The sequence below is a fragment of the Lacerta agilis genome, chromosome 10 (genome assembly GCF_009819535.1).
Source record: "Lacerta agilis isolate rLacAgi1 chromosome 10, rLacAgi1.pri, whole genome shotgun sequence".
Lineage (NCBI taxonomy): Eukaryota > Metazoa > Chordata > Lepidosauria > Squamata > Lacertidae > Lacerta > Lacerta agilis.
Window position 1 is genome coordinate 62,354,131 of NC_046321.1, and position 27,528 is coordinate 62,381,658.

At 43.0% G+C, this 27,528-nt stretch overlaps 1 protein-coding gene across 1 annotated transcript in view; it reads right to left on the reverse strand.

Moving 5' to 3' along the window:
• LOC117054267 (maltase-glucoamylase, intestinal-like) overlaps positions 1-27,060 on the reverse strand; it is an 80,541-nt gene extending 53,481 nt beyond the window's left edge. Inside the window, exons 1-6 of the mRNA XM_033162937.1 lie at positions 26,950-27,060; positions 21,377-21,464; positions 19,350-19,452; positions 19,086-19,234; positions 3,239-3,407; positions 2,534-2,630 (exon numbers count right to left, since the gene is read on the reverse strand). Coding sequence (XP_033018828.1) covers positions 2,534-2,630; positions 3,239-3,407; positions 19,086-19,234; positions 19,350-19,452; positions 21,377-21,464; positions 26,950-26,995 — 652 coding nt within the window. The 5' untranslated portion in view covers positions 26,996-27,060. The remainder of the gene's footprint in view (positions 1-2,533; positions 2,631-3,238; positions 3,408-19,085; positions 19,235-19,349; positions 19,453-21,376; positions 21,465-26,949) is intronic.
• Positions 27,061-27,528: the final 468 nt, after the last annotated feature.

Genomic DNA, 27,528 nt, shown 5'->3' on the forward strand with positions numbered 1-27,528 from the left:
CGATTCTGAAGCACAGTAAGAAGAAGAAGAAGAAGAAGAAGAAGAAGAAGAAGAAGAAGAAGAAGAAGAAGAAGAAGAAGAAGAAGAAGAAGTCAGGGTTCCTTTTTTATTTAGAAAATAACAACTCGGCAACTCTAGACATTTTAACAATGCTTAAATAGAGATCTGACTGCAAAATATGCTTCTTTTGTCGCCTCTGCTTGGCTAAGAATTTTTATTTCATTGCTTTAGGGAAGATTCTCCTTTTTGAAAATTACAGGGCGAGATTAATACAGTAAGGTGACCATGGCAACAAGCAAAGCTATTCCCCATCAACAGAATACAGGACAAATCTAAATTGGTTTGTTTCAACTGTATGAACCCCCAAGGAAATTTGTAGCAACTTCAGTTTTTCGTGGGGTTTTTTAGCACATGCATCTATTTTTAACAGTTAATCATAATTTTTAGTGGAACAGACCCATTTTGCTTGATTTAACAATAGCCTATTACAGGTTCTGGGAACATGAGAGCGAGACTTTGGGAATCCTGTGATACCATTTTAGAAAAATTAAAACACTTTTCACTGAAGAGGTTATCTTTATTTAGCAGACACAAACTAGCGTCATCACTGAGTTCTAGAAGATGTTAACAGAATTATATTCCTATAATCCCTCTCCTTCCTTACTCAGAAGTAAATTCATTGAGGTCAATGGACCTTACTCTCAAGAACATTTGCATAGGATTTCAGCCTCAGTTCTAGATCGGTCAGTCTAGAATTAAAGCCGCACTTTGGACCATTATTGTCCCTTTATTTTCTACCTTATATCACAAGGGTCTCAAGGCAACTTCCATAAATACAAGAAAAATAAATACTATAAAAAGTTGGACCAACTAAAAGGTACTCACTGACTAAAAACTGACTAAAAACAAACCAGATATGAAAACCTCAACAATCTAATGAGTAAAGAAAAGTCTTGGCTTGGTGGCAAAAAGATGTCACCAAAGTCAAGACCAGACCTGGAGACCCTGGAGAAAGCATTCCAAAGGCCAGGAGGCCACTAGTGAAATGACCATCTCTCCTTCAGTCACCCTCTGCTGGAGGAGGCACCTGGAGAAGAGCCTCTACAATGACATTAAGGACCCAGGTAGGCTCAGAGACATGGCAGGAGGTGTTGTGGTCCAAAGCTATGTTAAGCCTTAGAGGTCAAAAACCAGCACTTTGAATTGTGGTGGGAAATGTACAGTGGTACCTCGGTTTATGAACTTAATCCGTTCCGGAAGTCCGTTCTTAAACTGAAACCGTTCTTAAACTGAGGCGCGCTTTCCCTAATGAGGCCTCCTGCCACCAGTGCCCTTCCACCATTCAGATTCCATTCTTAGACCAAGGTAAAGTTCGCAAACTACTACTTCCGGTTTTGCGGAGTTTGTAAACCGAATCGTTCGTAAACAGGACTGTTCTTAAATCGAGGTACCATGTATTACAATACTTTGATCATTTTATATTGTGTACTAAGTAGTGGCTTTTTTTGGTATGTGATCTACAGGTATGGCCATACATTTTTCATTTCAGTGCATGTGAAAGCTGGCCTTCTATTAGGTAAAGGTAAAGGACCCCTGGACGGTTAAGTCCAGTCAAAAGCGACTATCAGGTTGCAGCGCTCATCTTGCTTTTCAGGCTGAGGGAGCTGGCATTTGTCCACAGACAGCTTTCCAGGTCATGTGGCCAGCAGGACTAAACCGCTTCTGGTGCAACAGGACACTGTGACGGAAACCAGAGCGCATGGAAATGCCACTTACCTATTTATCTACTTGCACTGGCATGCTTTCAAACTGCTAGGTTGGCAGGAGCTATGGCGAAGCAACGGGATCTCACCCCATCGCGGGGATTCAAACCGCCAACCTTCTGATTGGCAAGCCCAAGAGGCTCCGTGGTTTAGACCACAGCACCACCCATGTCTGTTAGGTAGAATGAAGTGGCTACCTCAAGCAATAGAGGCTGAGTGGTGAGAAGCATCAGGGAAGTGAAGGGTTGTCACATGCCCTACACCCCCTAAGTTAGGGGGTCTGAGGCGCTTCAGTGTCATTGAGAAAATCTCATGTCCGTTTTAACATGAGATCCAGCTGCATGTCCTGTACTCAGAATGGTGTGTGTGCCATTTTGTCGTTTTCCTCAGACAGCAATGCCTTGAGCAGTCCTGAATGGCTAGAGTTCCTCACATACAAAAATGTTGTCATGTGTTTCCCCTCCTCCTGTGAAGTGAATGGGAAAACCCAGGAATCCATGCATGCAGGTGCAACACTTCTCCAGTGTGCAAAGAGGCTTTAAGCTTGTAGCTTAGGCGCGCTTGCACACACACACAAACACACACCAGTAAATCCGATCACATGGAGTTCAATAGGATTTGGTTCCAGGTAGTAATATGACATGGGACTTCAGGTATGCCTCATCCCTAAATTACATCAATAAGGGAAATTATTTGCCAAATATATATATATATATATTTTAAAGAACTGCAGTCTAAACAGTTCTGTTCAATTGTTAACCTTTGATTACCTTGTGCGTTGGAATTGAGGAAAAGTACACCGTGAGCGTTTGCGTCGTTCTCTATGCACATGTAAAAAGGATGAACTCCATACAGATTTGCATTCATCTGAAATAAAAATAATAATGATTACATCTAGTTTTAGTTTTATTGCTTTACTTAGGTATAGTTATCGCAACAGTGTCTAGGCTGCTGAACTGGCATAGCACCTTCCTAAGAAGTTGTACAGTCTTAAGTTAAAATTTTGCTAGTCTTATTTTAAAGAATAAAATAAAATAAAATAAAATATTTGGTTTCCTTTAAGTTCCTCAGATGATTTGCCCAAACAGGAACCATCAACAGTTGTCTTAAAAATCTGACCTCTTCCCCTTTTTAGGTTTTCCTAAATTCCTCAGGACAGTGTCCTAATTAAAGCAGAACTATCAGGATCCACTGGAGGATATGAATGGACTTAATTTAAAAAGGACATAATTCATGTTTAAAAAAAACAACGATCAACATCTGCCTACAATTCATCCGAGATGGCCAAGGGTTATGTGAAATGAGCCAAAACTTCACAGAGAAGCAGAATGTGGTGCTTGATAGTTAATAACTTGGATTAATGTGTGAGGGGAAGCCTAACTAATAGCTACTATTAATAAATGGCAGAAAAACGTATAGAAGGCACAAGGCTCTTTCTGGGAGAGGAGTGCAAGATGTAATATTGAACTACGTACTTTGGGAGACTGGTCTCTAGAATACATCCCATAGGTTATATGGTTCATATTGTGCTTAAAGGATGGGTGCTGGTGTTCACCAAAGCCGTACACAGAACTGGATGGGACATTGGTTGAAATGCGCAGGTATTGCTGGGAAAACACCAGATCTGCAAGGGACGTGTCCCACCTAGGTCAAAAAGAAGAGCAAGCATAAATGTGATGCGGTTGCTTTTGCTAGATATTGAATTTCATTAAGCCCGATACAAACTATGGCGTCTGTCACAGACAGCAACATACTTGAAAGTAACATACCTAAAAATTAAACAGGTAAGTTCAACCTCAATTTATTTATTGCATTAGCCCTATGGCCATAGCACATGGTAAAAGACCAGGCAGTAAGTTTTTTTAAAAAAATAAAAGGTAAGTTTTTTAAAATAAAAATAAAAACATCGCTAAAAGAAATGCGAATACAATATATGGTCTCTGAAACAAAATCACTCCTTGATCTGACTGCCAGTTCTTCTGATGCCTGTGGGTCACACACACAAACACACTGCACAGCACATGGTGACATTTAGAATGTCACTAAGAATAAGCACTTATGCACATAGACATACCGAATCCCCATTGTTACGGTGCATTTATTTTTCTGGCGTATGTTCCCTACTGGTTGAGGCTTTTTTTTTTTTTTTTTTTTTAGAATTTTCAGCAATAAGGAACAAAGCTGAAGTTCAAATGCAGCTGAGAATTTGGGTGAGGCAATTGATGGTAGGCAAATGCAGTGATGTCACTGGAAGCACACTAAGCTGTCATACGGCCCTGATTCTGAAGTGTGTGTGTGTGTGTGAACATAAGAGAAGCCCCCCGATCCAGGCCAAAGGCCCATCAAGTTCAACATCCTGTTTTCACAGAGGCCAATCAGATGCCTGCAACCAGGACATCTCCATTGCCCGGACAACTGGACCAATCCTTCCTGCCTTGCTGGTCATTTTGGCCCACGTCCACACTACATACTTAAAGCACTATGATACCACTTTAAAAACAGTCGTGGCTTCCCCCAAATAATTCTGGGAAGTGAAGTTTGTTGATGGGGGAGAACCCGGTTCCCCACAGAACTACAGTCACCGGAGTGATTTAAAAACCAATCCCTCTTCATGGTAACTCAGAATTGTAGCTCTGGGGGAGAATAGAGGTCTCCTAACAAAGCTCAGCACCTTTAACAAACTACAACCCCCAGGATTATTGGGGAGACTGTTTAAAGTGGCATCAATATGCTTCAAATGCTGTTTAAAGTGGCATCAATATGCTTCAAATGTATGGTATAAATGTGTGTACTAGCAAAACCCAAAGTTGGGGAAGGAAGCTCCCAAGGAAGGTAACTTCCTCACCCCCCCCCGACCACACAGGATGCCCCCCTCACACCACAGTGATTCCATCAGTTAATTGGCTAATTAATTAATCTATGGCCATTTGAACTGTGCGTGGAGGTGTTGTTTTTGTTTGTTATTACAGTACATATCTTGTGTTTTGTGATCCTTGGATGACGGGTGGCATGTAAATTTAATAAGCAACAATAATAATCAATTCTGTTTCTTAAAGCCCATTTGTTTGCTCTGCAACAGGGATATAAACCAGGGTTATCACTCTGACCCACTTGTGAAAATTTGCCATTGCACTCCTTTCCCTCAGCGCAACGGTGAAGCATACAACCATAATCTGGTGTGTGTGTGTGTGTGTGTGTGTGTGTGTGAGAGAGAGAGAGAGAGAGAGAGAGAGAGAGAGAGAGGCTCCTTTCCTGGCTGGCCATTAAGATTTGAGGTGCCTACCATCTCCCTGAACTGACAGTAGCTAGAAGATAAAATTAGGACACATCAGACCTGATCAAAGCACAGAGAAGGTTCTTTTCCCTTTGATTTTCTATTTTTGCCTTCTTTCCTCTCATGGCCCTTTTATATTTATTTCAGCTAGATCCCCTGTGTTACTCACAGGCACATTCAAATTAGCCTTCTCCATTACGTTGGTTGTTACCAGGGCTATGACGAACCTTTTGACTTGAACGGTGTATTTATGTATGGCCTTCTCTCTGCCTTCATCAACTTGCGGACTTGCTACAATAAATTAAACCAAATTGTCTGAAAAAGGACCTCATGGAATTGGCATTTCTCTTAATAGAAATTACTTGCTATTAGGGGCTTTGATAAAATGAAGTGGAAGATCAAATTAACCAATGAATGAATTAAGTGGAATGTTCTCCACACCCAAAATGAATCAATTACCACAGCTATTTATTGCTTTTGTATTAGATCCTTTCAGAGATGGCGTTCATACAGTTTGATAGAACAGAGTTTGCTGAATTTGAGACAAATGCCTTATTTGTGTGGGTTCCAGTGGCTAGCTCCATATGACTTACGGCCTCCCATCAAGAAAGAACAATGAACTTTGTCTTTGAAAGACGATAATTCCTTATTTATTTTTGTAATCCAGTTGTACCTGGATTATGTGAACATTAGCGATCATTAGCTATCATAACATGCTTACTGAACAAACAGCGAGTGACAAAGTAATTTTGCTGGATTAGGGGGAGGAAGAAGCCAATTGCTTCCAGTCTTTGATGTACCTAGTAGCTGTAAAGTGTGCACCTCACAGTGGAAGCCACCCACATATTTGCCGATAGAAGCTTCTGTACCTATGGGCTGCATACCCACATGATTGGCAAAAAATTATTTGCTTATTTATGTAGCATCATTAGTGTGTATGATGCTTTACAGAGTATAGGAGAGCAGGTTCCTGCCTTGAGGAATTTACAACCTACAATCTGTTACAGGAAAAGCAGGGAATGGGTAAGGAAGAGAAGGGAGGACTGATGAACTAAGGGAATATATGCTTTGTTATAGGCTGAGTTACAACAGGACATGGGAAGTAGGGAATTATGCCTTTAGGCTTCACAGAAGCTGGTCTTTGAGGAGATTTTGGAAGGTACTAATGGAGCCATAAAGAAGGCTGATCGCCGAAGAATTGATGCTTTTGAATTATGGTGCTGGAGGAGACTCTTGAGAGTCCCATGGACTGCAAGAAGATCAAACCTATCCATTCTCAAAGAAATAAGCCCTGAGTGCTCACTAGAAGGACACATCCTGAAGTTGAGGCTCCAGTACTTTGGCCACCTCATGAGAAGGGAAGACTCCCTGGAAAAGACCCTGATGTTGGGAAAGATGGAGGGCACAAGGAGAAGGGGATGAGATGGTTGGACAGTGTTCTCGAAGCTACTAACATGAGTTTGGCCAAACTGCGAGAGGCAGTGAAGGATAGGCGTGCCTGGCGTGCTCTGGTCCATGGGGTCATGAAGAGTCGGACACGACTGAACGAATGAACAACAACAACAACAATGGAGTCAGATTCACACATGCTTTGGGAGGCAGTTCAAATTTACAAAGTATGGAACAAGAAAAGGCAGAGTCTTTTTGAGGGAGCTGGAGACCTTGAGATGGTGGAGTTGGAAGAGTGAAGACTGCAGACAAGTATTGGTATATAAGTGTTGAGAGATGCAGGGAGAGGGGCAAAGAATGTGAGGAAGAGTGTCCCATGGCCAGAGCGATGAAAATGGTGGATGGGGTTTGGCACATGGATGCTGGATAGACATGAGAGAATTGAAGTGCGACAATGGAAGACCAGAGATGAGAAGATTGCTGTAGTCTACCTGAGAGACAACCAGGGCATGAACCAGAGATTTTACTGAGGTAACAGAGAGGAAGGGTCACCTTTTGGTAATGTTTTAGGGGAAAGCATTACCCCATCACTGCAATAGCACAAGTAGTTTTCAATTTTCGCTCCTGTGTCACCTCTCACCGACAGCTGAAGCATATGTCATTGGGAACATTAGCTGTTGGCTTGTTCTTATTGCTGAAGCGACTACAATATATCCTCAGGAGTTTGTATCAACCACCTTTCAATTTTAAAAGCAAAGAAGCAAAAACCTCTTATGACAACATGAAGAATTGCTAAAGCTCTGTTAAGAACTATTGGGTAGGCCTAGTCAGCAAGTTACTATTAACTACATACAGTACTTTTTTCTGGGGGTATGCAGGGATACGCATACCTCTAAGTTTGGCCTCATTGAGGGGCAGTATTTCAATATGAGTAGGAAAATGAGGGTACCCCTAAACATTTATTTAAGGAAAAAAAGCACTGAGTACATATATACTGTGAAAAGAGTCTTCACAGTACAGTATTTATTAAGTTCATTCTCACAAGAGTTCTATGAAACAATCCGTTATAATTTGGCTGCAAACCGAGCCAAGATGTGGGCGATGTGCTCAGCACCTCACAAGGAATCCACGGCTGAAGATGCCCAGCTTCCAGTCCAAACCTCTTGCCATTGGGCAACGTTATACTTACGAAAAGGCAACAACTGAAACTGGGTAATGTGGGGGTGTAACTCTTCAATTGTTTCTTTAACCCACAGAACACTCCTATAAATACTTGCAGGAATCATACAATTGTTTCCTTTCGCCAGTTATATCTGAAGGGCCCACCACTACACGCTGACATTTATTATTAAAGTTGTCATGGCAATTCACTTATTCCTATACTATACTGTACAATCTGCATTCAGTGTACAACTGAGTCTCTGGCATGATTTGAATGAAAATGGCAAGACTATGATTCCATCACATTAAAAACAGAGTGTGAAAGCTCATAAAATGGTGGCCCGTTCAATCTAACCTCAAAATCTCCCCCTCTCTCTTTCTCTCATGTTATCTTATTCCAAACTTCCATCTCAAACATCTCAACGTGATCCACAAGGAATAACCCAAGACAGAGAGGATCCACTCCAATCTTCTGCCCAAAATCAGATAGCGTATTCATCTTTGTTCTGTCACTCCCTCTAACACTGAACCTGGGTGTGTGTGTGTGTGTGTGTGTGTGTGTGTGTGTGTGTGTCTGTGTGTGCGCTAATGGTTTTGTAGGCAAAATGGCAACACTTGCAGATTTGCAGAATTACATAACATAATGAAAGATAAAATGACGCAACCTCTCAAAACTGCAAAAACAAACAAACCAACCTGTGCATGTATGCACTGGCATGGATAAAAGGTGGGGAGTGGAATACAGAAGTGAGGGGCTGGTCAGTCAAGCCACCCACTCACAGCATGATCTGCTTCAAAATGGCTGAAGAGGGAAAAAAAACACTGTGCTAGGTCTTGGAGGAGGAGGAAGAGGGAAGACCCAGGTTGAAGGCTGGGGCAGTGAATGCATGTAGCACAGAGGACAGAGCGCAAGATTTTGTTGTGGCTCTGTTCTAAAGTTCACCCTTACTTCTGCTGGTTCCCCAAAGGTCTGCAGGAAATAGGAACCAAAATGAGGTTTCTAGCAAAGGATGCAGCACACATATTTTTAAGTATACAACAGCTCCCTCGCTTGGGAAGTACCTTGTTTTGCTGTTGTAAATATCCTTTCGAAAACAGGTGCTTCGTTCCAAACACTGTTTCAGGAGGCCTAGAAAGATATGCCGCTATTTTTAGCTTCTCATCAGGAAGACAGACTGACTCAGGAGCCCAGGAGGGGTGGTGGCAGGCTGAAGACTGCCTTTCTGACTGGTTCTTGAACTTAACAGCGTACAGAAGACGTGCAGAAAGACATTCTCTGTCCACAACATTAGGAGAAAGTGTAACCATTATGGAACAGTGAGCCAGCTTGGAAAATAAATACAGCGAGGTGGGGGAATGCTTGGTTTATTTTTAGGAGTCAGAATATAACTAATTTAGTTGGAGCATTTCATGGATGACTGAAAGGCAGAGGAGTGTGGCTTGCTGAAACATGGTCACTTATTCCCTGAACATTAAGAGTTCACATGGCTCAAAAGCTTTGTTCCATTTAATTTTCTCCTGAGGATATCAACCTGCTTTCTTCCTACAATAGTTCCAGGCATTACCACCCTCTGCTTTTATTATCTGTACAGCTGGGGAGCTTTATAAACTTTCATAGTTGTAAAACTTTGATGGCGACTCTTGGATAAATCATGACAGTATTCATGAAACTGGCATTTGCACTTGGCTGGGTTCTCTATGAACTTCCAGCAGTTGCCTCTTTGTAAACAACCCAAAGGAACATTTATTGCTGCGCATTGCAATTCTGCCTGAAATGCCAATGCCTGCACGACTGCCCCTTCAAATGAGCAAAACCCGTCCAAGGGACAGGAGCCAGGCAACTTGCAAAACACCTTCTCCTCTAAGACCATTTTATAGTTTCCTTATATTTTACAGCCCAGGATTCTGTTCGTCCAAACATCACAGAGACTTTGAATGTGGCAAAGGATCAAGGCATCATTCCAATGTCACATCCTGGTTTCTCCCCCTTCTCTGGATCATTTTGAATTCTCCTCCAAGTTCCCCTGTCTCTTAGATTAAAAACAACAACAAAACAAAACGATTTTCTCAAGAGTCTTTGAGCCTCCCATATTTTGAAAATTTTATCTCCTTGGAAGCTAACTTGGATTTTTGATTTAAAAAACCCAACAACAAATGAATAAATAAATAAATGGGCATGCCCTTTGTAAGCATTACATGGCATTCTCACGGGGATAATTTTTGGGTTTTTTTTTTTCATCCAGCATCATTTATAGGCCCCCTTCACTTTGGTTATAAAAATATAACCCAAACTAACAATAAAACAGAGTGCTTAAAAGCAAGCTACTAACGCCAAAACATGCTAACAGGATGATTTTGTTGGATACAAACCCCAGACATTTCTCCCTATTCCAGTCCGCACATGTATTAAGATCTTTATATTTGTGGGACCCCCTTCCTTCAATCTGCCAATGTCATAATCTGGTGAACCGGATTCGTGTCTCCGCTCCTCCACATGCAGCTGCTGGGTGACCTTGGCTAGTCACACTTCTTTGAAGTCTCTCAGCCCCACTCACCTCACGGAGTGTTTGTTGTGGGGGAGGAAGGGAAAGGAGAATGTTAGCCGCTTTGAGACTCCTTCGGGTTGTGAGAAGCGGGATATCAAATACAAACTCTTCTTCTTCTTCTTCTTCTTCTTCTTCTTCTTCTTCTTCTTCTTCTTCTTCTTCTTCTTCATTGTTTACCTTTCAGTGCCAGGTAAACATTGCCCTTATTCACTCAGACCTTTGTAGGGGGTTGTAGGTGGCCAGCTATGAAATTAAGTGTGCTCAGGTGTTGCTGAGATTTCACATTTGCCTTTGAGGTTTTATTTGAGATAAGTGATTTTTACAATTTAAAGCTTTTACACTGTATCCACCCTGGGCTCATAATCACAAAGAGTAGTTCTGAGACTGAAATAATAAAATAAATACCCAATAATAAATTGTCTACTCAATTAAAAAAAATGGCCATGATCCTACATTTCAATGAACCATGGTGAGTAAGTCAAAGACAAGATGGACTATGGACGCAATCAATCGTAGTGCTCAGAAACCAGACTGGTGGAGTGTCTAGGGCAATGAGTCATAGGCCTTTGATACCATTGACCATAACATCCTTCTGGACCATCTGGGAGCTGGGGGGGCACTCCTTCCTCCTGGGCCATGTCCAGAAAGTGGTATTGGGGGATGAGTATTCAGACCCTTGGGCTCTCACTTATGGGGTGCCTTGAGGATCTGTCCTCTCCTCTGTGCTTTTTAACATCTATATGAAGCCACTGGGAGAGATCATCAGAAGGGGTGAGCTGGGTGTTCATCAGTATGCGGATGATACTCAGCTCTACCTCTCTTTGAAATCAGAACCAGTGAAGGTGGTGAATGTCCTGTGTCTGGAGGCGGTTGGAGGATGGATGGTGACTAACAGATTGAGGTTGAATCCTGACAAGACAGAAGTACTGTTTTTTTGGGGGGGACAGGGGGCAGGCAGGTGTGGGGGACACCCTGATCCTGAATGGGGTAACTGTGCCCTTGAAGGACCCGGTAGGCAGCCTGGGAGTCATTTTAGACTCACAGCTGTCCATGGAGGCACAGGTCAATTCTGTGTCCAGGGCAGCTCCATCTGGTACGCAGGCTGAGACCCTACCTGCCCACATACTGTGTATGCTCTGGTTGTCTCCTGCTTGGACTACTGCAATGTGCTCTACACGGGGCTACCTTTGAAGGTGACCCGGAAACTACAACTAATCCAGAATGTGGCAGCTAGACTGGTGACTGGGAGTGGCCGCCGAGACCATATAACACCAGTCCTGAAATACCTACATTGGCTCCCAGTACGTTTCTGAGCCCAATTCAAAATGTTGGTGCTGACCTTTAAAGCCCTAAACGGCCTCGGTCCTGTATACCTGAAGGAGCGTATTCACCCCCATTTTCCAGCCCGGACACTGAGGTCCAGCACCAAGGGCCTTCTGGCAGTTCCCTTACTGCGAGAAGTGTGGATACAAGGAACCAGGCATAGGGTCTTCTCATTAGTGGCACCCGCCCTGTGGAACGCCCTCCCATTGGATGTCAAGGAAATGAACAACTATCTGACTTTTAGAAGACACTTGAAGGCAGCCCTGTATCGGGATGCTTTTAATTTCTAATGTTCTACAATTTTTTATATGTACTGTAAACTGCCCAGAGTGGCTGGGAAACCCAGCCAGATGGGTGGGGTATAAATAATAAGATTGGGACAGTCATGGTCTCTCAGCTTAATCTACTTCACAGGGTTGTTGTGAGGACAAAGATGGGGAAACGGTAGACTCATGTGTGCCATCTTGAGTTCCTTGGATGGAGTGTGGGATGCAAATCTAATACTAAATAAAGTAACCAATTGGTTATTAAGTGCTTACCCACCTCTCTTACAATTGCATGTTCTATTAAGATCCTTGCATTGAATGCAATCCACCAAGAAAACAGCTCACCAAATCCCACATCTGTGCCTTGGCAGAACTCTGCTGCCCATTCAGTGGAAATAAAGCACATTCTCGATATGCATTTGCTTGGAAGAGTGCATTTCTAGATTAAAGCACACACACCACAACACAAACACCAGATTTCTAAATCACCCTACTAAACATCGCCCTCAAACAAAAACAAATCGAATCACCTCTTTCTTTGCAAAAATCGAACACGCTCAACAAGAAGAATGGCTGTGTTGGGGGCTGTACAAATTCCACGCAGCAATTTGCATTGCTTTCAGGAGGAACTGCAGCTTAAAACAATGGCGTTTTTAATCATTCTAATAGCTTTTCTCTGTGCAGGAAGCCCCCTCGCAGCCTTTGTTTGCCACCAGAATCTATATATATAACAAATGAACTCCAGAGCAGCGGATTGGAAATTAGCAAAGTTTCTGATTAGATGTGGTTATTTGTTTCTTGCTTTCCCAGCTGCAGCGTTTAACAAAGCGTCGCACCAGAGTCAATATTGCAGAGAAATTGTCTGGCTGGGGAAAAGATTTTCTGACCTGTATTACAAATGGCATGCCCACACTAAGTTGTTAAAGGGGGAAATATATTGTTGGCCATTCGAGAATGATCACGTAGGATCATAGTAGCACTCCATCTAATTTAGCATCCTGTTACTTGGATGTAATCAGGTCACCTTCCATAAAGGCTTTAAGGAAGATACTGGACTACCACCAAGGGGCAGCTTCACAGTTAATTTCTCGACAAGTGAGGTGACGCAGAACTCCATTATTACCTGGCATATGGTTGGTTTCCGGCATGAATGCAAATGACTAAGAAACTCTGCATGTGGGCAAAGGATGTGGATAGTACCCTAAACTCTAAGGTTAAAACCTGGTCTGAACAAAGACATTGGATTCCTATCTCATTATACATGACAAAGCTATCTTTAGCCATCTCACCCCTTGCCTTTCCCTGTAAGACCCTGTAATAATTGCAGTCGTTAACAGTCGTCTACATGTGGACAAACAGGCCAAACCCTACGCCAAAGGATAAATGGACATAAATCTGATATCAGGAATCACAAGACAGAGAAATCAGTAGGAGAATACTTCAATCTCCCAGGACATTCTATAAAAGATCTCAAAGTAGCTGTCTTAATACAAAGGAACTTCAGAAATAGACTGGAAAGAGAAGTGGCTGAATTGCAACTAATCACCAAACTTAAAACCATGGAGAAACCTGGTCTGAACAAAGACATTGGATTCTTATCTCATTATACATGACAAAGCTATCTTTAGCCATCTCACCCCTTGCCTTTCCCTGCAAGACCAATTGCAGCCGCTAAGAGTCGTCAACAGGTTTTCCACACCTATCAGCTGATCACCCATTCCCACCACCCTTCTGAGTAATACCCCTCCCCACCCTCTCACTATATATAAGGGTCTGGTGACTTCCGTTTCAGTGTATCTGAAGAAGTGTGCATGCACACGAAAGCTCATACCAAGAACTAACTTAGTTGGTCTCTAAGGTGCTACTGTGAGGAATTTTTTATTTCATTTTGTTTTGACTATGGCAGACCAACACGGCTACCTACCTGTAACTGGATGTAAGGTTAAGAGGTAGCAGTTATTCCCCTAGCGTTGGATTTGCGACACAAGCTTACCCCCATGGTAACATGGGAGTATCACTGGGTGGTTTTGTAATGCAGAGGTGGGCAACCTTATCCAGGCTGGGGGCTGCACTTAATGTGGGGAATGCTATAGATACAGGCATGTCCAACAGGTAGATCGTGATGTACCGGTAGATCACTGGATGTCTGCGGTAGATCACTGGGAGATCATTGACTCCCCCCAAACAAACTGAACAACTGTGTTTCCCCTAAAGAAAAGTTGAATATTTTACCTCCCTGAAAAAACTCAACAACTTTGAACCCCCCCAAAATGGGCCTTGCTGCTTCCCTAAAAAAAAAAGCTCAACAAATTTGACCTGAACCCCAAAAAAGGGGGTAGATCACTGCCAGTTTTTAACTCTGTGAGTGGATCGCAGTCTCTTGGGAGTTGGCCACCCCTGAACATCTGCCTTTCGTGCAGAAAATCCCAGAACTACATCTAAAAGGCTAATCATTATAAAATTCCCAAAGCCTTACAGAACTCACAACCCACAGAACAATCTTAACAAACTAACAGCCAAATACAAACTAATTCAAGTACTCTCTTTCCCCATCCCCGTGATTCATAGCCTTCTGCTCAGTTCCACTCCGTTCATCAGAGCTAAAGGTTGGTCCGCACAGTATCCATGTGTGCATTTATTTAAAAGCAAGTAAAGGTAAAGGTAAAGGGACCCTGACCATTAGGTCGAGTCGCGGACGACTCTGGGGTTGCGGCGCTCATCTCGCGAACTGCTTAATACTTTTAAAAGCTCTACGCGGTACCCTGCATAAAAAACATGTTCCCAGTGCCATTGCATGCTCCCGGTGCCATTGCAGCCTGCAACTGTGAGCAACGGAAGGAAAACGTTGGGGCTTCCCTGAAGGTGGCAAAGTTGTGTCGAACAAAGTTATACTCAGAGTAAACCCATTGAAATTAACGACCCCTTATTATTGAAATTAACGAATTTATGCACTTCCATTAACTTTGATGTGTCTTCTCTGAGCAGAACTAACCTTGGATACAGCCCTGGGGTTGAGGCATTTGCACATAAGTATTGTAAGAATCAGTTGCACGGAAGCTGTGCATGTAATCTCTGCTTTTCACCTAACACCTGGTGCTGTCAAGGTTTGAAAAAAAATATTCACGTGTAGAGTATTTCGCTGACGTCCGTCCTTACTATGTAACCACCATATTTGCAGGAGGTCATCTCTTGATGTCTACCCAATTTAACATCGCAGCCTTGCCTACTTAACTCCTCTGACAGAGTCCTGGCCTATTAACCCCTACGAATACTATCTGATGCTCATGCATTTTGGTCACTGCAAACAATCTCTCTGCAGGAACTGAAATACTGAGTATAATGTAAACAGCAATCAAGAATGTACACTCCTCCCTAGGCTAACTTGTCCCCATTCAATATGCTGCCTCTATTTCTCTTGCAAGTCTGACATTTTAAAACTTCCCATTGGGATTTTTCACTTAGATACAGAACATAGCTATATGTTACACAATATAGTAGCCAGATAAAGCATATTTGCATGACCCACCCACCCCCCAGCAGCCCCCATGACTGTCACCCCAATAAGCAGTAAAGGTAAAGGGACCCCTGACCATTACCGTAGGTCCAGTCGCGGATGACTCTGAGGTTGCAGCACTCATCTCGCTCTATAGGCCAAGGGAGCCGGCGTTTGTCCACAGACAGCTTCCGGGTCATGTGGCCAGCATGACTAAGCCGCTTCTGGCGAACCAGAGCAGCGCACGGAAACACCGTTTACCTTCCCGCCGGAGCTGTACCTATTTATCTACTTGTGCTTTCGAACTGCTAGGTGGACAGGAGCTGGGACCGAGCAACAGGAGCTCACCCTGTCGCAGGGATTCAAACAGCCAATCTTCCGATCGGCAAGCCCTAGACTCTGTGATTTAGACCACAACGCCACCCACGTCCCTTTTCCAATAAGCAGTATTTTGGGTCAAATCAGGCCACAACTTTATTGACTACATATGCAGAGGTTTGGCATAGGCATTCAATATAACCATTGAGATACTGGTGTATACCAGATGGGGTCAACCCAGGGGTGAAGGGGGCCCTATGACACATGCCAAATAGGGGCTCCTTTGAGGAATGCTATGGCCCCCATCCCCGGCTGGGCTTCGACAGAAGCAACTCCCACTGGATCTCTTTAAGGGGATACCCCTGAAACCTGGAGGAGCAGGCAGAGACTACAGCAATGTTTTCCAAACTTGGGTCTCCAACTATTTTGGACTACAATTCCCATCATCCCTGACCATTGGTCCTGCTAGCTAGGGATGATGGGAGTTGTAGTCCAAAAACAGCTGGAGACCCAAGTTTGGGAAAACCTGGGCTACAACCTCCCCTCCACCAAAGACTAACCCAATGCCTAAACCGCCGAGTTGTGACAATTGCTACGTGGTGGGCGGTCACACTGGCCTGGGAAAAACTCTGGATAGCTGCTTCCCAGCCAGATCATGGAAGGGAACTGAGCAAAGCTCCTAATATCACTGTCAAAAGCATGTTTATTCGGTCTAACCCATTTATCTATGAAAATTAGCCAGTCTTTGTTAAATCTCTGTGGTATAGTAAGTAATGTGTCGTATTACTTATCACAGTGATTATAGTATAGAAAAGGCAGGGAGGTGATTTAACCTGGATGTAAATATCTACATGTCACTATGTCAACAGCATCTGTTGGAATGGGGTTACCTGAATTATACCAGAAAGATAGTGGGATAGGAAGGTGCATTAGGGTTTTCGGGGCAAGGTTATCCAAAAATAAAAGGCCTGCTTGACAGAGATAAAGGGTACAAAAAGGTCTGGGAACTCAGAGCTGGCTGAGCAATGGCAGAGCTTCTGCAGGGGCCCACAAATTATACAGCAGGTACAGATGGATTTTGTGTTGCTCTCTAGACACAATTTACCATCTATTCAGACATTCAAATGCAGCTGGAAAAACTGCCCGTCGGCCTCATTTGCAGCTTATTGATTGCTTTGAGCAATATTTTATTTCCAAAGATGCACAATTGGTCCCTTTATTTATTGGCAAATGACTGGCCTTACATTGCTGCAGCTGGCTGCACATTCTCTCTCTCTCTCTCTCTCTCTCTCTCTCTCTCTCTCTCTCTGTGTGTGTGTGTGTGTGTGTGTGTGTGTGTGAGAGAGAGAGAGAGAGAGAGAGAGAGAGAGAGAGAGAGAGTTAGTTTTCTGGCATATTAATTAATGCCTTTTTCCTGCCACAAGCTCTTCTGCAAGCCCCCATGACTGCCTGCTTTTTCACTCAATTATCCAAAATTCTGCTTTAATTTTGAAACCCCTGGTTGGAAAACACACAGAGAGATCCTATCTAAATATTCCTCTCCACTGTTTTCTAATTCCTGCCAGGCTTTCCTTGTGCTGGAAAAGTCTGCATTGGCATATTATTATTATTATTATTATTATTATTATTATTATTATTATTATCATTATCATTATCATTATCATTATCATTATTATTATCATCATCATTTTAACCTTACACTTGACATTTCACACCCACACCCACCCACCTGATACTTCTGATGTATCTGAATGGCGTTTCACTAAGAGGCACAGTGGCGCCTGGTCAGCAGAACATGGTTCTGGTAGCAGCCAATGTAGCAGTGTAGATGGCAAGTTGTGTTTGGAAGCTGGGAGAGAAGCAGTGCCCCACTTACAACACACACACACACACCCCGTTGCTACTGCCTGGGTCTTTCCTGAGCCTCATGCCAGGGAACAGTGCATACAAGAACGAACTGAACAGAGTGAAAGATTATGGGTCATCAGGGTGGGGAGAATTCGTGCCAATATTGTTTTGTAGAGTAGCTGTAGTACTTTGTGAATCCTGTAATAAGACTTCTGCTGCAATTGTGCGGCTCAGCTTATTTCTTTAGTTGTTTTGCTAATAGCGTTTTACAGATTATAATTGTTTTACTGGTGACATATATAGCTCAGTTGGTGGAGCCCGAGACTCTTAACCTCAGGGTTGCGAGTTCAAGCCCCATGTTGGGCAAAAGATTCCTGCATTGCAGAGGGTTGAACTAGATTACCCTTGTGGTCTGTGGTCCCTTCCAACTTGACAATTCTTTGATTCTACTGATAATTTATAATTGCACTGGGAAAAATGGCGGAGGGGATATTGAAGGGGCAAAGTATATTTCTAAGTGGGTGAAAAGTGAGAAAGAAAAATTAAATGCACTTGTTAATAAACAGGAGTCCAGAAATTGGGGGGGGGGGAGACAAGTGGAAGGAGAGCGACTTGCTGGGGGGGGGTTGTTTTTAACAGCCCCCCTTGCCTCCCCCTGGCACTGTCTATGCCTTCCCCCCTCCTTTCTAAACATGTTTTATATGAAATCCCTGCTAGTCTTTTTCCCACGCTAATGTTTCATTCAACACATCCTCTTTTGGTAAAAGCGACAAACCAAGCATCACCTTGAAAATTAATTCTCCAAAGAAAGAAAGAAAGAAAGAAAGAAAGAAAGAAAGAAAGAAAGAAAGAAAAGCAGATTTTGAAAGAACTTACATAAGCCCCTGAAAGGAAGCATGATTTCCTGATATTGTTTTTCCTTCCAGGCAATGTTAATCAGCCAAGCAAGCATCTTGTTTTACTGCCGATAAACGTATTAGCCAAGACTGCCCTCTGGCTTCCTCTAAACTACTGCTCAGTCTCCTCTTTCCGTAAAGCCGGCAATGCCATTAAATTCACATTTCAGAAACCAGAACCAGATGCCCCAAACCTAGAAGACGATATTAGCAACATGATATCCTTGTCTCGGGGCCCCTTCCCACGTTCTCAATTTCCTACGCAGATTTCATGTGAGAATAAATGCCATCCTACATGTAGGCTATAACATATGACGATCACCCATTTCACTGCATGTACAGTATGCATGACCAAAAGTTGAGACTGGCTATGGCTACATGGCTATGAAGCGCGGTTGATACAGTGTGATCGTTACATGTGAAGATCTAAACACAGATAATGCACCTTTTCCTGAAGAAGCCTTAAACTAACTCATATCTGCACGAGGGCGAAGAGTATTAGCTAATCACCCATCTGATGAGGGATTATGGAAAGAAAATATACTCATTCAATATTTCTTCATCTGCATGTGTGCACTTGGCATTTTTATCCCCCTAGACCTTCGCCTTCAGCGAAGACAAGGAATAATTTGCTCCCTGCTATTTCTGTGACAAACAGAACTTATACTCAGGACAGAAAGGATCATTTTTCTTTCCCTTTCATGCTGAGCCAAGCTGTAATGCATGAGAAATGGTGCTCATCTCAGTTCCATCACTTCTTCTTGTTGTTTTTTCCCCAGCAAGCAAACTTAATATAGCTTGTACTCACAGCACAGTTCCTGTGGCTTTCCTTATGATTTTGAACCGAAGAGATAAATCATTGGCAAATTCAATGTCGTAGCTGGTGTCAGCAGCAGCAAGAGGAGGGGATTCAATCTTGAGAGGAACTTCGAATCGTTGGTTGTTAGGGTCATAGATCTGTTTCCAAATAAGAAGAGACACACACAAAATAAACATACAGTTATCAGTAGGTTGCTGTGCATAAATGATAGTTGACCAACTTCTTTCCTTGCTTGCTTTCTCTTTCACTCACCTTAAACCTGACTCTGTCTTCTGTCTGAAACTCCACATCCAACGCAAGTTGAGGAATGTCATTTTCATAGAGGGAAGCTATTCCACGTCTTGACAGGGCCACCCTGGAAAAGATACACAGCCATTTATCTTCATACTATATTGTCTGTTCCTATGAGCAGTCAGCAAGGGAGAATGAAAAAAAATATTTAGTTTTCTGAACATTCAGTTCAGAAAACTAAACATACATCTCCAAAATCTCACTCTAGTGAACAGTTCATGTGTCTAAATTTATCCCATCGAAAGAATATTACCCACCGCTTTATGACATTTCTGCAAAGTGTTTTACAATACAGTTTACATGGAGACTCTAAGGAAATGGATCCATGAATCGGTTGGGATTTTAATCCGGATCAGCTAAATCAGGATCAAAATTCTACAATCAAGGCCTTATAATTCAATAAAATGCCACATGGCTACACAGGTCCACAGGCAGAGAAGACATCTGGGACATAAATGTCCATTATTACTCTGTGTCCCGTCTAGTGAACCCTTTATTCATCCAGAATAATTGCACTGTGATTCAGTTTGTGGTAATTAAACCCAACTTTATGTCATCTAGTTCCCGTCCAGTGAACAGTTTTATTGATTCAGAACCATTGCGTTGCAATTCCGTTTGCGGAAATCAAATCAATTATTATGCCATGAGTCAGGCTCCATTGTTTGTTCTTAAAATAAAGCATTAATAGTTTCTACTCTCCAGACACTCAGGACTGGAACCTAAGATACCCTTCTGCTCATAGAAGGAGTTTTACCATGAAGCGCAGCACCTCTGATACAGGAAAAGCTCTTTCTGACAGAAGGAGAGAGGGAATATTTGCCTAATCTCCCTCTCCTGTGCTACTCCATATGGTTCCACAATGTCCCAGAGCAGATTGAGGGTGCGGGGACAGAAGGAAAGAGGAATCAGCAGACTTTGCCTACCCCTCTTCCATTAGCAGGTGTCGCAAGCACCCTTTCCACAAGTAGAACCGAGCTCAAAGGATCTTAGACTACATGCATGGACCCAACTACATTAGTAAAAATAAAAACGTTATAAATGCCTTATAACAATGTGACACCAGATGGCGCTGCGGAGTTGAAATTGGAACTCTATGTAATTTTCCATTGTATGCTTTAAAGCGGTTATTTTTCAGAGCGTTTTTTAATAGCTGTGTAGATGCAGCTATGAACTCCACATGAGCAAAGATTGACTTATTCTTTTCAATATCAGGGAGTATCCCCTTGATATAGTGCGAGGCAGAGGGCCTTCTTGGTAGTGGCACCTGCCCTGTGGAACACCCTTCCATAAAAGTCAAGCAAATAAACAACTAACTGACTTTTAGAAGACATCTGAAGGCATCCCTGTATCGGGAAATTTTTAATGTCTAATGTTTTACAATCTCTATGTGCTGTAAGCCGCCCAGAGTGGCTGGGGTATAAAGAATGGGCGGGGTATAAAGCCAGATGGGCGGGGTATAAAGAATAAAATTTATTATTATTATTATTATTATTATTATTATTATTATTATTTTATTTGTACGCCGCCCATCTGGCTAGGTCCCCCAAGCCACTCTGGGCGGCTTCCAACAAATATTAAAATACATTAAAATCAGACTTCCCTCTCTGAAAACAGAGAGAGAGAGAGAGAGAGGTCTGCCCTCAGGAAGGAAGATCCGTAGTTAGAAGCCTGTGGTTGCAGAAAGGTCTGCAGCTGGTTCCTCTCCAACCTCAGAGAAGCCAAAGAGGAAGCATTCTGATGGCATGTTGGGGATGCCTATATTTTATCTGTGCTAGCATATGTATTGCACCATATGCACAATTGTTGCACTTTCCTGTTGCTCTTTACATTGTTTTCAGCATTAAACAATCCACATCCATTTGCAAAGCATATGGCCCCTTCACAATCAAGCAAGGCTTCAAGAGATATCAGAAAAGTGTTGTCAGTGTACAAATTATCAAATACACAAAGAATTGGGGTGGAGAGGAATAACAAAAGCTGCCGTTTACCTCCAGCCCTTCTCTGTCTTCTCTGGTTTTCCGGTCAGAGAGTAACCATATAGTCCATCTTCCCTCGCAGTGCAAGCCTGGCTTAAAACTAAGAGGGGAGAAACAGAAATTAGTGGATACAATCTTCCTGATTTCTGATTCTTCCAGTCATTTTAGCCATTTCAGCATAATCCATCAACTTGATCTGCCATTGGATCGACCCTAAACCTCGTTTCCTGACCTTTGGCTTAGGATCTTGGACTGTGGACTTTGCAGATGCTGAACAGCCCTCGGATTTTGGACTTGGTCTTGGCATGCTTTCTGGCTGCCAGGTAGGCCAGGGGATCAGGACAGACTGTCACAGTAGCACAGAAGCGATTAAAATGTATGGTTTGGATGTGACCTAAGAGCTTCTGAGACATCTTTGGGCAACGTGAAGAAAAAAGGGAGTGCCCCTCCAATGTAGGTGCCATTCATGGCGACCTTCCCTCTCCATTGTCATAATCCCAAAGTCCATTGGTCTATTGCCCTCTTTAGGGTGATTTTCACAAATGCCACTTAGAAATAAATTACATAAGGTGGAGCATGCAAGATTAGTTCCTTCCTAAGAATGAATGTTAATAAGAAGTTGCTGTTGCCACCAAACATTATATAAAGTCAATTAAAATCCCACTGCACGGAGCATTTCACTTTTGACTAAAGCTTCTGGAAATATTAATTGCTGGCTCCCAAATTACAACTCAATGTAATTATCCCCACTTAATTTAACAGTATATCAGTGATTGAATCCATCTCCGAAGCGAGGCTCTTTTCTTATGAGAAGCATGTCAAAGCTGCAGGAAGGTTAAGTCACACAATAAACCATTGTGGGAGTGAAGCTGTGGCATGGCAGCAACATTCACAATTCCAACGAAGGGATCTTTCTGGTCATGACGACTCTTCAGTTAATGTATTGGGAACTAGTTAATCCACTTCTATAGTATACGTATGACTCCCATGGGTTTATAATAGACAGCGCTATTCTTCTGGAAAAAGGAGGTGCTGGAACTCACCACAAACACCTCTTGCTATCTTAGAATGGCAATGGCGCCCGCCTGAGAAGTGCCAGAGTTCCAGCAAGTTCTGGCTGGGAAAAAAAAGCCCCGGTAAGAGGTGCTACCTTGCACCTAGCTACCCACCAGAGTATAATTTATGAACTCGGGGGTCATGGTCCCAGTGACTGACAGTTGGCAGAGGCCAACTGAGTCAAGAGGCACAGCAGCCCAAATCCTACATCTGAATCTTGACACTGAGCCCAACCCCAGAAACCTGGAACCTTCCAAACCAGAGACAACCCATGAAACAGGGCAGTGAGACACAGAGTTCTCGTCCCGGTGGGCCTCACATGCCAACAAGCCTGCTCACCATTTTCTCTATTATTCTGTATATTCCCTAGGTCTGACTTATTCCTTCCACAGGGCCTGGAAGGGGTAAGCCACACCCAGGGAGTTTTTAAGGGTTCAGTTAGCACCGAACGCCCATTGGCAGGGCTGGCAGAGTGAGGTAGCTGCCTCAGGCGGCAGATAATGAGATGGGGTGTGTGGCCAGAGCTATGATTATCATGTGGCCTCCCCACCACACACGGTATCCTGCTGCCCTCAAGTGTCCTTTCACTAGTATTGGAGAAAGCTTCAACTACCAGTCCAATTGGCTTCTAATTGGGGGTATGCACAACTTGTCCTTCGCCTCAGGCAGCGAAATTTCTTGAGCTGGCCCTGCTTATTGGGGGGGGGGGAATTGTCTGTTCCCTGTGCCCTGGCCTGATCACCCTTGTTTCCTAGTTCCTGACCTTTGAGTAGCTATTAGACAATCACTCTCGGCCAATCCTTTGCTCTTGCTGTCTGCTTCAAACTGCTCCCTCCAGAGTCCACCATGGGCTCATTCTTGACACAAAAGGAAGATAAGTGGAAGAGGATACCTAAGGCTGCATTTCCATGAACACTGACTTAGGATCTGGCCTACTGAGCTCTGAATGTACAGATGATTGTGCTCCTTTTCAGATGCACCTAGGATAACTAAGTTGTGGGGACGGAACTATTGTGCAGTCAGTAGCGTGCGGTGAAATTTTTCGTAGGGCAACAATTAGGGCCAGAGGCGCCAGCTTGAGAGAGAGACTGGGGTGGTGGTGACGCCACAATATCATGCATGTGAGCATCACCCCTCCCTCCCTAAGCCAGGCAGAAGCATCCTGGGCCTTGGGAAGGAGGCTCCAGGCTTTAATACTTTAATACTCTAATTCTCCGGGAACATTTAGGAGACTAGCCTAGTCCCCCTAGTTCACTGACGGCATGCCACTGTGTGCAGAACAGTAGGACAAAGATCTCTGACTTAACTCTCATTGTATACTTTGCCAAGCTGACTTGGGCCAATGGGAATTCATGTCTGACATCTGGCGGGTCCAAATATTCCCCCATTCCTGCTCTAGCAGATCTCCATGTGGTGTAGTAGTGTAGTGGTTAAGAGCGGTAGACTCGTAATCTGGGGAACCGGGTTCGCGTCTCCGCTCCTCCACATGCAGCTGCTGGGTGACCTTGGGCTAGTCACACTTCTCTGAAGTCTCTCAGTCCCACTCACCTCACAGAGTGTTTGTTGTGGGGGAGGAAGGGAAAGGAGAATGTTAGCCGCTTTGAGACTCCTTAGGGTAGTGATAAAGCGGGATATCAAATCCAAACTCTTCTTCTTCTTCTTCTTCTTCTTCTTCTTCCATGCTGTAGGTCTACATATTTTCACCTAGCGCTATTTGACTGGTCACAATCCCATTGCCTTTCGAAACCATTTTGGGACTTCTGGCATTCTGAAAATGCTTCCTAACCCCACGGAGTAATGGTGAACTTTACAGAGATAGAGGTCAAGTCTGTGCACGTTCGCCGCCCTCCGAAAACGAATACGTTCTGCAGAATTAAAAGAACCTTGACACCAGAGTATTTGTTGAGCAAATTGCAACTGTCATCTTTCCAGTCCACCCTTTCAAGATTTTAGAGTTCCCTCAATATGAGGTGTAACAGTTTCTCCCAGACCACCCCCAGAAAGTCTTTCTTTTCTTTGGTGACCTGATGCCAAGAATGTTTGTGGCCTTTTAAATATTGAAGCTTAAGGGGACATCATGTACTGATATTTAAAGTGCCATGAAAACACTTCATAAACACAATCTGCATATTGTGCTGCTACAATTCTGGCAATTGCGCTACAGCAGGGACCCAGTTTGCTTTGGGAACTGTTCTATGGCATGCTTAGAATAATGCTTAATCCCGCCTGGCATTAAGAATACTGTTCATTGTATTCCACTTTGCAAACAGAAACATTTTGAATGAGATCGTATCCCATACGCTTTCTCCCCCGTGAATACATAAATGCGTAATCCCACGCAATCTCTAGATAAGGGAAGCATTTTAATTCTAGATCTGAACTCGCACAGAAGTTCTTAGAATTAACAATAATAATAATAATAAAAACGATTTAAAACCCCTTAGCAAAAGCTTGTGCTGCCCACTGGTGGCTTAAAAAAAAAAATCTCTCATTTTGGGGAAAGCAGATGCTGCCTATATTGGTTTTCCACATGGGTGACTGACAATCTTTATGGCCTGCTGGTAAGAATGGCCACGTGCCATTCCCAAAGCCAACATTTGGCCACCCATTTTGGGCAAGAACGGGAAGGCACCGTCACAGGAATTAAGAGGGATATTGCATTTTTTACCTGCTTTAGTAGATAGCTGGCAGAATTGCTGCCGTTTTCCAGCTGAAACCAGTCCAGTTGTTCCTAAAAAAGAGCTACAGCCTAAAGCACGTTGTGTGGAGAACTACAGGTGAAACTCAAAAAATAAGAATATCGTGGAAAAGTCCATTTATGTAAGCAATTGTTTTCATTAGCTACTAGAGTTTAATATATGAGATAGACTCATGACATGCAAAGCGAGATATGTCAAGCCTTGGTTTGTTATAATTGTGATGGTTATGGCGTACAGCTGATGAAAACCCCAAAGTTGAAATTGTTAATTTTGGGTTCTCATCAGCTGTACGCCATAATCATCACAATTATAACAAATAAAGGCTTGACATATCTCGCTTTGCATGTTACGAGTCTATCTCGTATATTAGTTTCACCTTTTAAGTTGGATTACTGAAAGAAATTAACCTTTCCACGATATTCTAATTTTTCGAGTTTCACCTGTAGTTTGCTGAAAGGAAAATCTTACGAAACAAGAAGCATCCAATGATGTAAACAAAAAAAAGGAAAGTGTATCTCAAAGATGCTGGAAAGGATGCATGTTTATTGTTATATTCACCTGCAAAATTTGCAAAAGTGCCTTCTTCAAGGGCGTGTTTCTTTACAAATTGCTCAGAAACCACCCTTTTCAAAGAACCTGCAGGATCTTATTTGTAAAGAGGCAAAGAAGGGAAGGCACTTGAAATGATAGACTGCCGGTTAATTTATCAAAAAACATTAATCCTTTCCAGTATCTTCTCCCTTTTCTCTGATTCTGTTTTGAACTATTTTGCTACTTAATGATCGAAGGAGGTAGACATCCTCACAGATCAATGCCTCTTCCAGTACCTGTAACCAGCCTGCTACTCCCTAAAACCTGGTGGAGACACCTTCCTCTATGTCCCAGCTGTGCAGGATACCTGACTGGCTGGGACAAGAGAATGGGCCTTCTTGGTGGTTGCACCAGATTACTGTAGGTTGATATGGCCCTCTCCCTTACTGCCTGGTGAAAGCTTCCCTTTTCCAGCAAGCTTTTGTCATATTAGGCAGACGAGGGTTTCTTTCCCAGGGAGTCTTTGAATTTCTATCTCCTCAGACTGTTTGTATTGTTCTTATGGATCACAGCACTTTGGACTACTGTAAACTGCTCCCAAAAACCAATAAAACAAAAACAGGAATGCATTGGAAGGGTGAGGTACACATTACTGAATGAATAAAGAATCAATAACAGCTGTTGAACACGATCCAAGAACAAGAAAAGGGACATAATAGATGCATTTTGAAGACAGTCTTTTATCAAGGGAAACACAAACTGATCTGGGCAACTTTTCTACCGCAGTTCACCTTTACAGGCACCTACAACGGGTTTTTTTAAGGTGTATTTTTGTTCCATAACCTCAAGGCACATTTGACTTAAACAGAGAACTGCACCTGTGAAGGTAGCAAAGTTGACTTCAGCACTGGAGCTGAGCATGGGAATGTTTAACCTCGCCTTCGCCAATCTGGTGTCCTCAGGATGTTTGGGGTGACCAATTCCATTGGCCCCAAACTGAGGCTGATGGGAGGGCATCCAATTGGCAAAGGGTCATATAAATTGGAAGGACCACTGCCAGTTTTTCTAGACCATGGATCCCCAAACTTGGGTCTCCAGCTGTTTTTGGACTACAACTCCCATCATCCCTAGCTAGCAGGACCAGTGGTCAAGAGTGATGAGAATTGTAGTCCCAAAACAGCTGGAGACCCAAGTTTGGGAATCCCTGGTCTAGACAACAGTGAGCTAGATAGAGCAATGGACTGACTCATACTGATATCTTCCAATAAACTGCTATCCAACTATAAAATTCTATCTTACCTGCAAGAGCAAGAGCCAAAAAATGAAACTTCTTATTTCTCTCCATGGCTGAATAGATATAACTCAAGCTCCTCGGACAATGGCCTTTTATAAGCAAGATCTAGCAGGGCACACAGAGTTATCTGCAAGCTGACACATTGCAAATATTTGTTACTTTGGTCAGGAAAAAAAATGGCCTTATTTGCAGGTTATGTAAGGTTGAAGGGAAGACAAGTTGCAAATTTAGTTGTAATTTAAAAATGCTATCTTCGTAGGAAAATAAGGGGGAAGAGTCACTTATGTAACAGAAGCTACAAGGCCAATGTGGGCATAGATTTGAAGTTTTAACATGTGCATTTGACCACAGAGATAGGGGAAATGATCCTACTCCTTTTAAATCACTTTAATTAACACCCTCCCTACTATTTTGCACCCCACAATACATTATGGAGATCTTTGCAGTCTTTTATCACAGGGGATCATGGATCTAAAGTCAAAGCTCCACGTTTCCTCTGAGAAAATGATGCTGCAAGAATTTTTATAGAAGCAGTACGGGCTTTTTCATGGAAGATTAGGCCATGAAGGGCTACTAAGCACGAT